Consider the following 12,791-nt stretch of genomic DNA (forward strand, 5'->3'; position numbering starts at 1 on the left):
CTTCCAATCTAGTTTTTAATAAAAAATAGTTTTCAGCACTACACGGCTCTGATGCCAGATAATCGAACTCGTGTGCAGCTGACGTAATATAATATGTAGTAAGCAAACATACTACGGACTACACCCACTTAAAATTTAAAGGTGTCGCTTCTGAAAAGCCGACTGGGAAACCAGAGGAATCTAAACAAAGCCGTGGCGCGTTGAAACGGCTGGAATGACACGACCCGAGCTATTGAGACTCGAACTCCCCGGGGGGCGTCCCCCCAGCTCCCCCCTCCTCTCTACTCCCTGCCCCCCGCCCACTCGACTCGCTTGTTATTATGAATGACAACAACATAACGTCGATACCTCGCTTTGAGATATTTTTTCAGGGTGCATTTGTTTTAAAAGTGATTAAATATTTGCGTTCGCGTCGTATCGAGTCTCGGCATTGATTTAACCCACAAACTTTGATCGAGTAATGTTCGTTGATTTTGTGTTTGTTTCGTTACGGTAATTATTTTTACAACAGCAAATATAATATTATGTACTTTTTATTACATTACAAAAATGAATTAATTTTTATACAAGAGTAGACTACTTTATCATTTTAATATAATGTATGTAAAAATTTAAAGTAGTCTAAGATCCAAGCTAAACATAGCACATTTTGCCAGTAACATAATATCCACACATACCTCAGCATCATCTTTATCAATATACAGCGGCTTTGTCCCGCACCCGGGTGCCGCCTCACCGCATTTGGTTTTACACCACATTAACTTCCCATACGACATCAGTCTCCCTTCATAAACGCGCTAGAGATTTTATGACACCTTTTGCGCCGCGTGATTTTTTCATACAATACCCGCGTGAATTTTCACGTATATTCTAAAGATCGTAACTCTTTTACGATCGTGTAGAAGCGACTAGAAGTGAAGAATTCTAGTGGACAAAAGTCATTACAACTTGATTGTGGGTAATATTTTATAGGGGGACAGTTTGTCGATCGTTTTATATCAGGAGGGTTGATGTTAGTCGCAAGGGGAGAACGCATTTACGATCAATAACGTCGTATTAAATAAGATCGCAGAACTCAAATATTGGCTCTGTCAATAATGGGTAATTATTTTTCGTTTACTTTATGTCTTCGCTAAATAAACCTTAACTTTAAGTAGATAAAATATTTTTTACTACTCAAATCGTTTAAAAGTAATAATGACAAAGTAAGTGTAATTTAACGATACACGATTACGCCGATAAACAAACGACTCAACTAAATCATTAACCTACAATTAGTTGCGCTTAACAGGCGCTAGCGAGAGGAAACTTTCCACTGTAAGTCTGTAACACACTTAAATAATTAAGCGTTAAACAGTTATAAAGATATCAACTTCACTGCGATAAAAGCTCCAAACGCTCCCGCCTCATCTTTTATGCGATACAATAAAAAGACAAATTATATGAAACATTCTTTATTCAAAACGGCTTTTGAGATTTACGATGTTTTTTTTCAGATATAGTTGACCCGAGACATTGAATTGGAATTATTTTAGGAGTGTATTAAAGTTGATTGAACGTTTTGTTCCGTCGGCGGTGGGCGGGGGCGGCGGGGGCGGGGAGGGTGCCCCCGGGGCGCACGCACCATTAGGCACGGAGCCTCGAGGCGCACCGACACGCGACTCCGACACTTGTTACTACATCAGCTTTCAACATAATTGTTTCTAATCGTATAGTTGTTCGTATCGGATATTAAAAGGACTATAGACGATATTAATCAATCTAACACAATATTGAGTACGTTCCATTAATATTATGTCAAGAATTTCGTATTAATACGAGTTATTGCGGTATAGTTTCAAGTAGTCGGATGACTAAATTGTGATAAAGTGGGTGCGTCATCCGAGCACATTAAGGTCTCGTAGATCTCGTCACGAACAGAGAGTTCATCGGGTTCATCGATGCATTAGACGTTAGAAAGCCGCATTACATAAAGTCATCTATCAAGCCACAAAAAAAGAAACGTATCCGTTGCGAATCTATTATCTACTAAATATACCGGATGTGTAATTCTATAGCTTCAGTGCGAAAAAAGAAATTAACATCTCCACAGTGTCAGGCGACAGAAAGGCACAAGAAACGGCGCGATGCAATATTTATCGCGCGGCCGCGAACGTGCCCGGGAAAAAAATGACAAATTCATGTTACCCCCCCCCCCAGCGGCGTCCTAATTTATTCCGCACGTAATTTTTATTGGAGGGCGCGAGAACCGGCGCGAACTAGATGCCAATCCCGAGTCCCGACTCGCTTGTTTATAAAGCCATCGACGAGAAACAGATACGGTCTATTTACACGGCGGTGTTTGTGCTCGTATCTCGTCAGATAATGTTGCATAAACCTAGATATAGCGTTACACATGTTATGCCGATACTCGAGCCAATTAATTGTGTTGACTTTCGTTCGCGTTTAAACAATTTATAGCGCAAGTTTATGATAACGGTGAGTGCACTCCAGCGGCCGGATCGAGAACAGATGGCCGGCGATATCAGGTATAGTTGGCCGAGTATCGACTATCGACTCGCCGAATTGCCCATTTCCTTTTAGTGGTTAGTTAGCAAGACAATTGCAACTGTTCTACACTACAATCGAATTTAAGCTTGAAGTATAATAAAAACAAAGGGCCAGCTTTTATAGGAAGCATGAAACGTTATTTTATGTTAACGTTAAAATCCATAAATCTCTATCCTGCTAATCCTGATAATTCATAAACTCTTCACGTTCAGTGATTTAAAATATAACGTTTTATCATCGATTATACTAGTATTTATTATTCATAGGCGCAATAAATATGATCTCTACGTGAGTAGTTTTCTTATTTGTCTGTGTGATAGCAATAAAAAGACGCAATAAATTGTGTCAAGGAATTTCGCGAATTTTATTATAGGATTCAACGCGCGTATCAGTGGCGGAGGACGCGGGGTCGCCTTCGCGCGTCGCCCTGATCTAAAGTAGTTACGTGAGTAATGTTTCAATGCTCGACTTCCCCCGTCCCGCCCTAGCCCGGCGACACGCCGTATTTACATAAATAGGGACTTAATCTCCCTTCGGCTTAATGATTCGGAAGTTCCTGCCAAGTATAAAGGGTGCGAGACGAGTTTTAATCTTGTATCGGGGGTATTAGCGACCTACAATTATAATCCGTATCATATTTAATCACCTTACTTATTAACGAGTTAGAAACCCTCCAGAAAGATGTGCGATTATAATAAAATATTTAAAAACATACTCATGTTATATCGCAATAAAAACACTCGAAAAGCCTAACAAGCTAAGTGATTTTAATAGTAGTGCAAACAATTCTCGATCCTTGAAGTATTTTCCTCGTCGCAAATCGTCGGCGGTCCCCGAGCGGACGAGGAGGGCCCGCCCTCCCCCGGGGGAGCTCCTTTGATCCCTCGCTGACCCGAAAATAAAAAAAAGGTTCGTAATAAAAAAGGACCGACATACGGAAGGTGGCGCCGCTTTTTTATTTAAATTAGAGTGTTTTATAGGGGAGAGAGATATTGCGTTTTGCCAGTTTCTCGAAGGTATACGTAGATTATAAATATTGAAACGGCTCGGATAGAAGGCGAAGTTATTATACGGCGGGCGGTAATTAATCGTGTCGTGAGTCGTGAGTCATTACCCGGGCCGCATAACGCACGAGTTGCGCGCGTAATAGCGCCGTTTAGCGTCCCGCGACTAATAAGCGATAATTATATTCGCGGCCGAAAATTTACAAATCACATGTCGGTGTTAATATAGGTAATCTTCAAAGGAAATATTTTGGCAGGCGGAGCGGCGACGGGCATCTCGGCGTATAAATCAGTGTCGGGTAAAGGTGAAAACATGGTCGTCACCGCGGGCCGAGGGTACTAATCGCGTTGGCACGGCGCCCGAGAAGCTCGCATCTATTGGCCGGCGCGAGCCTCTTTATTTCCGAACTCATTATCTCCAAAGTGATTTATTTTAAGAGCGCCGCGTACTCTGTATTATCGTATTTACACCTCGGGATTAGGGTCGGACTAATGAGTGGGCATCTAACCGGGAAAATGCCTCCCGCAGTAGTGAACGAGAACGCGACGACTCCGATACGATTAGCGCTATTTACGACCACGCGATATTAACTCCGATTGTAAAAATAGCTCGGTCGGACGATAATGCGACGTCGTTTATAATTGTGGTTTTATTGACGATCATTTCGGTTGCAGTCGTAATGACTAAATAGGATAATGATATGCCGGGCGAGGTCAAAAGCGGTGTCTAGACTATTATGTGCAGTATGTAAATCATGTGCGCTTACCCTATATAAGTGTAAAGCAGTTTCAGTGAAATATAAATGTAAATGACACGAGTCGCATGCGGAAACACGTAGTTACAGAATGAGCCAAAAGGAAGGCTATGAATCCCCGCTATTTATGTAAATAGTTTGAAACATTACTGGCAACAACTTCGTCGGATACGAAAGACGTGTCGCGCTTTGACCGAAAATTTGTTTTAGTCGTGTTATTCTATTTTCCCGGAGTTATTTTATTTAGTTGGGTACACGGAGTTTATTTATAGTTTATGTTAAACATAACTTGTATAGCTTAGATTATTATTTATTTCTAGAGTTGAAGAAAATGTTTATTTTTAATCGAAGCACAAGCGCGTTAATCGGTTATTATCATAACCATCAGTTAGTATTTAGCATCAGTTACTATTTACTTGTTACATTTATTGCGACATCAATACTTTAAAATGTTGAGACATTTTTTTTTCAGAAGTCTTGAAATGCATATCATGATATCAGCTTCCGTTATTGCCTCTTACTACCGCATTAAAAAAAACGAATATTAATAACATAGTTGTAATTAAATGAATATTTAACAGTTTTCATTGTGAATGTCAATGAATATATTTTCACAACTTTTCATTAAATCGGAGTTTAATCGTTATGAAATGTCTCTGAGTGCGGTCGTTAGAATATTGTAGACCGCGAGATCAACTTACATAAACCGTTTCGGTATTCCATTAAACGCGATTAAGTTGTACAAACGTACGACTTCACGCCGCAGTAAATTACTGTACAAGAGGAATCACTCGAGCCGGTGGTAATTTTATCAATTCCGTGACTCTGGCCCCGAGCCAAGCGAACTTCGCTAAGATCGTTTAATTAACGAGCGTCGAACTTCAGACCTGTTGAAAGCCTTCAACTTCACACGTTTTAACTCGCTGTACCGCAAGTGTTTCGTGTTTACACTCCTTTGTCGTGCGTCAAACGTTTCATATAATGATAAGCGGATGAAGTGGGTAACTATCGATTTGAAAGTTTAGTTTTTTTGCATAAATGGAGGCTGAGACCGAGAAAATGATTTGAAATCAAAAAAATGCAGATTTTATGTATAGCCAGATATACAATTAGTATTAGTCAGATGATGAACTAGATAGGTTGCAAATTTTAATAAATTATAAGGGAAAAAATGAGTTAGTGCTCTTCTGTTGTAAAATGTAAGTTACCCGGTTCATCCACTCATCTCTTTAATTATGAAGATGTAAGAACAAATGAGTAATGAATAATTATCCTTATATGTTATAAAATGTTAGTTATCCACTTCGTCCCCTTACGTCTCCAATTTAAAATGTTTGTTTCTCGTGTTGATTTTAAAAGTAAAGTGAATATCTGTTCAAACACAGCTGAAAATACTAGGTATTCGCGGAATTTCAGTTACAGCGAATACGAGTACCTATGTGAAAAAAGCTTCGTATCTATGTGTAGAATTTTTTGATCTGTTATTGACCTTAATCTTTTCGAGCTAAACCCTGCAGCGAGAGCTCCCAGCTTTATTAACATTTGTTTTAACAGTATTGTTGCTGTTAGTTCTTACTACTTTTATATACGAGTACGTACCTACATAGTGATTCATTCACTTACTAACAAAAAGATCCACACTGTATACAAAGTTCTGTCGTTGTGTGACACTATCGTTTTTCTGGGCAGGGCAACGACAGGGACAAACCATTGTTTTTCTTTAACGTCTGTATGCAGTTTGACTTTTTTATTTCAGAATAAATATAATCGTTTAATAACATCGGATAGCAACAAAGAACAAAGAATGAAATGAAAAAAAAATGTGAAAATAGTCTGTTAATAATTGTTGGTAATAATCTCTTCTCTCAAAATTAATGTCTGACGCCCACGTATACGCTTAAACTCTTTATATTTAAAGTGTTATAATATAATTGGTAGTCGTGGTGTAGAAGTGGGAAGTTTGGCCAGCTGCCGAGTTTCAGGTACTAAATGTACACATGTAAGCGAACGGTTAAATAGATCATAATAACGTGATTTATAAAGCTTTAGGATTGGTACACACGATACCGTAATATGAGAGACGTATATAAGTATATGAGAGACGTTTTGATATTTTTCATTGTTTCCGTCGCGAAATATAGATATGTATGTGATTTATTCTAGCCCATTTTAATCGATATTATTGTCGTAATATCGATTAAAATGGGCTAGCCATTTTAATTAAATAACGAATCCGCTTGTTTTTTTAACGCGACTCTATTATCTATCGATACCTTCTCCAGAATTGATTTGTGTCAGTCTGTCTTGTGAGGCTCTTGCGATAAATGTCGCCTTCCATCATACGTATGTTACGTTTATTAAGAAAAGCATAGTTTATCGGCCACCCTGATTGCCGATTATGCTCCCTTATAGCCAGCACAAATACAAAACCCCCATATTTTACCCCATTTATTGTTACTTCTGGCGGCAAAAGTTTTCCATCTGCCTAAGCTATGGTACTGTTTTGCAGCACCCTCTGTGTCAGTTTTTAAAAAAAAACCAAAGTTCACCCCAACTAATTTATTTACCCAAAATTATAATTAGTTACACTTTAAGCTACGACTTCCCACACCTTACTTGCCAGGCTTCCAGAATCTAACTGGACGAGAAATTGAACTAGAATGAATACTAAACGAAAACTGCAACGCAAACGGAAAAATATCGAAGAATATAGAAATGCTCAAGTAAACAGAGTGTGCTAACTAACTAGGGATGTAACAGTACGTATAAAGTCGGCACTACATATAGGCGAAAGCGTTGGCCGACGCGTTGGCCAGCGCGCTGGCCCAATGTGTAGAACAGGCGAAATACCTACCGCTAACGCGCGAACGCCCGTTCTACTCATTGGACCAGCGCGCCGGCCAACGCGTGGGCCAACGCGTTCGCCTATATGTAGTGCCGACATAACAGAACACAGCTCCATAAGTATGTTCTCTTGAACTACAATCAAAGCTAAAGCTCCATACGATCCATTTGTTACTTAACTTTAGCACTTACCCCAATAATAGCATTGAGCTCTGTCATGGTGACCTGCTTGGCGCGCTCCACGGCGCTGGCCACCTGCTGCTGGTGCTCCTGCGAGAGGAACGGCAGGATCTGCGCGATTATCGCATTCAGTCTCTTCGCTATCTCCGTCTGGAATTAGGACCATTGTTAGAACACAAATGAAGTTGATGAAGTTTTGTGACTCGCTTCGTGGTTGGACTAAAGTCTATAGGTAGGTAAGTCGTAAAAATAAGTCAAAGAAAATAAAAATTTAACAAGTTACGATTTCAGATTTTACCAGGCACCTGCAGCTAACGTTAAGCACGTTTAGGTATCGAGTATGAATCATAAAATATTGTGATATATTTTTATAAATAAATAGTGATAACACGAGTCGTAACTCAGCGGTTTGCACAAATAGAAACAAAAATTCAACAGATTTGAAAATCTTTTTAACCAAAAACTTTTCAACTTGAGACTAGTAAGCTAATAACGTGATGGTTACCGGTTAAGTCAACCCAAACATGAATGAAGACAGAGGTCGTCAAGTTTAATCACCTTACAAGCTCTACAAGGAAACCGATTCAAAAGTTCAAAAATATTCAAAAACATAAGTCAGATAAATCTTGAGTCGTATTTCACTTCTCCTACGTAATAAACACGATTGCGATCTTAAGTATACGTTTTAATGCTAATTAAAAGTCGAGGTTCACATTATTGCGACATAAACACGAACACACACATAAACATGTGAAATAACACATCTGCAATTCTGCACATTGCTCAATCAATAATCACCATAAAGACTTGGATTTTGTTAAAAAAATGTTAAAATTATTGGACCGGTTTTGATGTAGCACAGATGTAGATGCTACGAAAAGAACAGAAGCCACTTTTTGCGGCTATACGAATGACATTATGTTACACGTAACTTTGATTGCAACGTACAAAACGTTAGAATCAAATGATAATAATCAAAACATCAAACGCACAACTAAAATAATTACCAAAGCAAATGAAATGCATAAACGTAATAATTTGGAATATCAAAATTTAATAAAGGCATTAAAAGGCCAATATAAATTCAGCCGTGAATGAATTCATTAACATTCAATGAAGACGGCGGTAATCAATTATGAACTGACCGCTAACAGCGGCGGGTTTTGCATACAAATACATTCCCCGATACCCGCATTCCGAATATAATTGCAGCCGATAAGTTCGCTACAAACATCCACTGTTTGTGGCGTAAGGACAGAGTATGACCCATCACTTGGGAGCACAGTTGTGTGTCATGGCATGGCATCGAGACTTGAGAAGTAACTTATTAGGTACGTTGTTCAGCATGTTCATGTTGCATTTGTAAATTTTTTTTTCATAATTTTTGGTTCTTTAGCATTCATGATGGCATATTGTAAAAGAAGGAGCATTAATTAGGCAAAAAGATTCATATCACATACAGCTATTTACGTAACATTTCGTCGAGACTTATCTGCTTAACAAGACTAATCAATTCTTATAGTTTTTGTCATAATAAACAGATGAAAAAATGTTTTGATAAATGTATTTTATGTACTTACTTAAAATGTCATAACAGCCCTGTCCTGGCTACAAAATGATCGGTAACAAAATGAACACGATAAACAATCCGCGCAATGAGCGTATTGCCGCATTTTCCGTTTAAGCGCACATTAATTTTATTCACAGATTTGCAGTGAATCGAGAACGAATTAACATAATGAGCCTTTTGAATCGACTTATATCGCTCCCGCAAAGTGGTTTGGCAACATGACACCTCACTTAACTATAAAAAGACATGTTTTATGCATGATCATTATTTAAACTTGTTTTTGCACTGTCACAGCTTTTTGCATGATACTTCCGTTTGAGAAACTATTGGCACTCGATTAGAATCAATATACGACTCAAGTTGTTTCATAAGTCTATTTGTAGAAAGTTATTTCATTTGTGTTTAACGAGCGTTTGTTTTCAACAGAGTATTTTTAAGTTTCGTTTGTAATACGTTCGACTTCTAAAACATTTTTTCTTATTACTTTACTTAAAGTTCGAAAGCAAAGAAAGTACTGCGTTGTTATAAAAATATGTTAATTTGTTCGCGATGGTTAGTATAGTGAATTATAGTGTTACGCGTTACACTATAATTCACTATACTAATATATAATATTGTAACGCGTAGGTCGTAGCACGTATTATAGCGCGTAGCATGTAACGTAGCGCGTAGCAATTAACGTAGCACGCTACGCTACGGTGCTACGTAGTGCTACGAAAAAAAAATTTATATTGCTAAATAGATAAGATTCAAAGATTTATAAAGTTTTGTTGCAAAATCATAATAATTTAAGTAACATCGGTAAAAGCATTATTCAATTGTCTTGTTAAAATCTCTGTTCCTTATCATGTAGTCCATGTTGTAGATCGCAGAAAGAAATCTTGTTTGAAAGATTAAATTTATAGTGATAAAAAGTTTGACAGTTATATTTTAGAATAATTTTAACTATTCACTGACGTAAATTATGGACCAATAAAGAACTATGAGGTCTCTTTTATGTTTCATAATCTGATTTGAATATGTATTTCATTAGGAATCTTTAATAGACTATCACAGACGAATCCAAATTTATGTATAGATAATAAAAGGTGTTAAAATAGAAAACAGTTTGATTACAGAGCTGGGTGCTATTAGTTTTTATTGCGCATTTATAAAACGACATTATGTCTGATGTCACAAAGATAACACATAATAATTGACTATCAAGATGCTTTTAATCTTCATTAAGTTAAGCACGTGTTAAAATCATGATAGTAACATGTCATTCGAATCAAATTATTCACGCGATTTAACATGCAAAAACTAAGTGAAACAAAATCTAAAGTGACCGCACAACACAAACAATTGATATATACGACTGCAACAAAATATTTGGAATATAAATAAATGTATTGTGTGTTGTAGAACATCGGCGGGTGACGCGGGCCGGCCGCGCCGCCGCAAATTACATTACACACGCACCGCACACCGACATACGCCGATTTTATCGACATTACGCCAAATATTGCCGACAATTTTACCGACACTACGCCGACACTAAATATTTTCGTGTGCCACACCGCCCCGTCCGAAACATACGGTTCGAATCACCGATTAGCTCCTATTTTAGACCGCGTCGATTGACGATTTAATCCAAATATTTGTAAAGCGAGATCGTAAATTATTTTCGGAGAACTCCCTTCGAATCCGTCGAGAGCGCGGAAAGAAAATGGAGGATTCGTGCGCCCGGAATAAATATGCTCAATGAAAAGAAAAAATATATTATTTCGACTGTGTGCAGCGTGCACTCCCGTTTCTATGGAGCCGCGAGCCGTGCGGAATAAAAAAGAGCGTACAAAAGGGCCTCAAATACGTACTTTTGCGGGCTCTCCACAAAAGATATAGTAAGGTTTGTCATTAAGGAGTTCATCCCCGCGCGAGAAATAAAAGAGGTACGTGGGTGGGGGTCGGGGCCGCCCCCCAACCGGTGGGGCACTAATGGCTCCGACACTCATCCGCTAATGCCGCGGGTGACTCCTCTTTTTGCGCGATTTTCACGTGGTTTAGTCGGGCGAGCTTTTAATCTGGAGCCGCATCTGAGACACATTTATACGCCGATCTATTTCTGCACGTTAAAAAGTAGTAAGCTCGGTTAGGAAGAGGGCGGTGAACTCTTTTTTTCCGGTGAGTGATTTCAATTTTATTAAGTCTTAATGTTAGAGCTTATCTAATTTTCAATAACGCGCCCAAACATTTCAATAAATGATATAAATGTGGAATTTTATACTACAAAAATACGAGGGACAGTCGGCATCCTTTAAAGTTGGACAAGCTCTACTACCGAGTAAGAAGAGATAGAAGAAGTTGATACATAAAAAAATGGTACATAAAAATATGCATATTTTAGGGATCTTATTGTCTCAAGACAAAGACGGGGGTTGGACTTAGATTGAGCGCGACGGTGTGTCGCGGGTGGTGCGACCCGGGTGTGCGGGTGTGACCCGAGTTTGCGGGTGTGACCCGAGTGCACGGGTGTGACCCGCGAGCACGGCGTGACCCAGATGCGGGTCGCGGTCGTGCTCGCACGCCGCAATTTATTGTCTCTCGTACACTCGTCTAACTGCACATGGGACGTGAGAGCGACGGATTGTGCTCCTTCCCTCTATTATTTATGTAACTGCCAGCGACGAGTACGCGAGCTATGCAGATTTATAAACGCAAAATGGTAGAATAAGGGCCTGTTTCACTACTTACTGATAAGTGCCGGATAGGCTATCCACCACTTAACTTGACAGATCAAGTATGGAGAATCTGCCAAAAAAGTTGTGGATAGCCTCTCCGGCACTTAATCAGGAAGTGGTGAAACAGGCCCTAAGGGTATTGGTTTAATATCTAGATTACGTTTACAACTTACTAGATGGATTTACGCATTAAGTTTTAAGTAATCTGTGACTGAATAAGCTATTTATATTTAGACATAAAAAATCAATCAGCAGTGGACGAGAATTCCAAGATTTTTGTTACGCCGATTACATGCTTCGGCCGTATTTCGTCTGGGAAAAAGTTACGTATTTATAGATCTAACATATAATATTAGATAATATCGCATATTATATATATAGATGCGCTACTTGAAACTGATAATATTATCACATTTACACAACACAAAGCATTGAGTGCATACACAAGTGCACTTAAAAATCTAATAGTTTGAACAACGTGATACAGCGGTGCCAACGTTGCGAACTCAACAAGTACCGCATTTCTATCACGTCGTCGAAGACTTCTGTCCTTCATTAATGGCCGCCGTCTTTATGAATTATGTATGCCACGTTCGCCTTATCTCACCGCGCTTTCCACTTTATTAAACAAAACAGTCGAAGGCTATTGTATACGGCGCGCCAATAAATAATTCCCGGGGAGTGGCGTAGGGTTGCCACGTGTTCGGATAGAGCCGGACATGAGGCTTTTTTGTGTCCAGCATATAGGGAGTCCTTTTATAGAGACATACATCTGTATTATTAAGAAAATCCCTTTAATGTTAAACGATTTTACGTCTCATTCGAAAAACTCTACATACCGAACCTATTTAGATTACAGCTGTAATGGTAAGATGCTAAGCCTTCAATAGTAGAGCTAAAATATCCGGCTAAGTTGCCTGGTTAGTCCGAAGGTTTGGCGGCCTGGCAACCCTAGCGCCGGGAGTCGATAAATGGGCTATTATTGCAGACGGGGGCAACATTATCGGCGATTCGTATCGCGCTATAATTGTTTAAACACAGCCTGCCCGCTGCCGTCCGCGTCTGGCGCATCCATAATGCAGAAGTATAATATCATACAGTAGAGTAAGCCGTCGTCGAAAATAATCGCTCGACACAGGTAAAAATTATAGTTGTAAAATTTTTCATT

The 12,791-nt window shown here is 39.0% G+C and overlaps 1 protein-coding gene across 2 annotated transcripts in view; it reads right to left on the bottom strand.

The window, feature by feature from the left end:
• LOC121734376 (protein groucho-like) overlaps nt 1-12,791 on the bottom strand; it is a 62,976-nt gene that overhangs the window by 28,902 nt on the left and 21,283 nt on the right. For both annotated transcript variants that reach the window (XM_042124949.1, XM_042124948.1), the window contains exon 5: nt 7,346-7,483. In XM_042124949.1, coding sequence (XP_041980883.1) covers nt 7,346-7,483 — 138 coding nt within the window. The remainder of the gene's footprint in view (nt 1-7,345; nt 7,484-12,791) is intronic.

This window comes from Aricia agestis, chromosome 15 (assembly GCF_905147365.1).
Source record: "Aricia agestis chromosome 15, ilAriAges1.1, whole genome shotgun sequence".
In the NCBI taxonomy this organism is placed as follows: domain Eukaryota; kingdom Metazoa; phylum Arthropoda; class Insecta; order Lepidoptera; family Lycaenidae; genus Aricia; species Aricia agestis.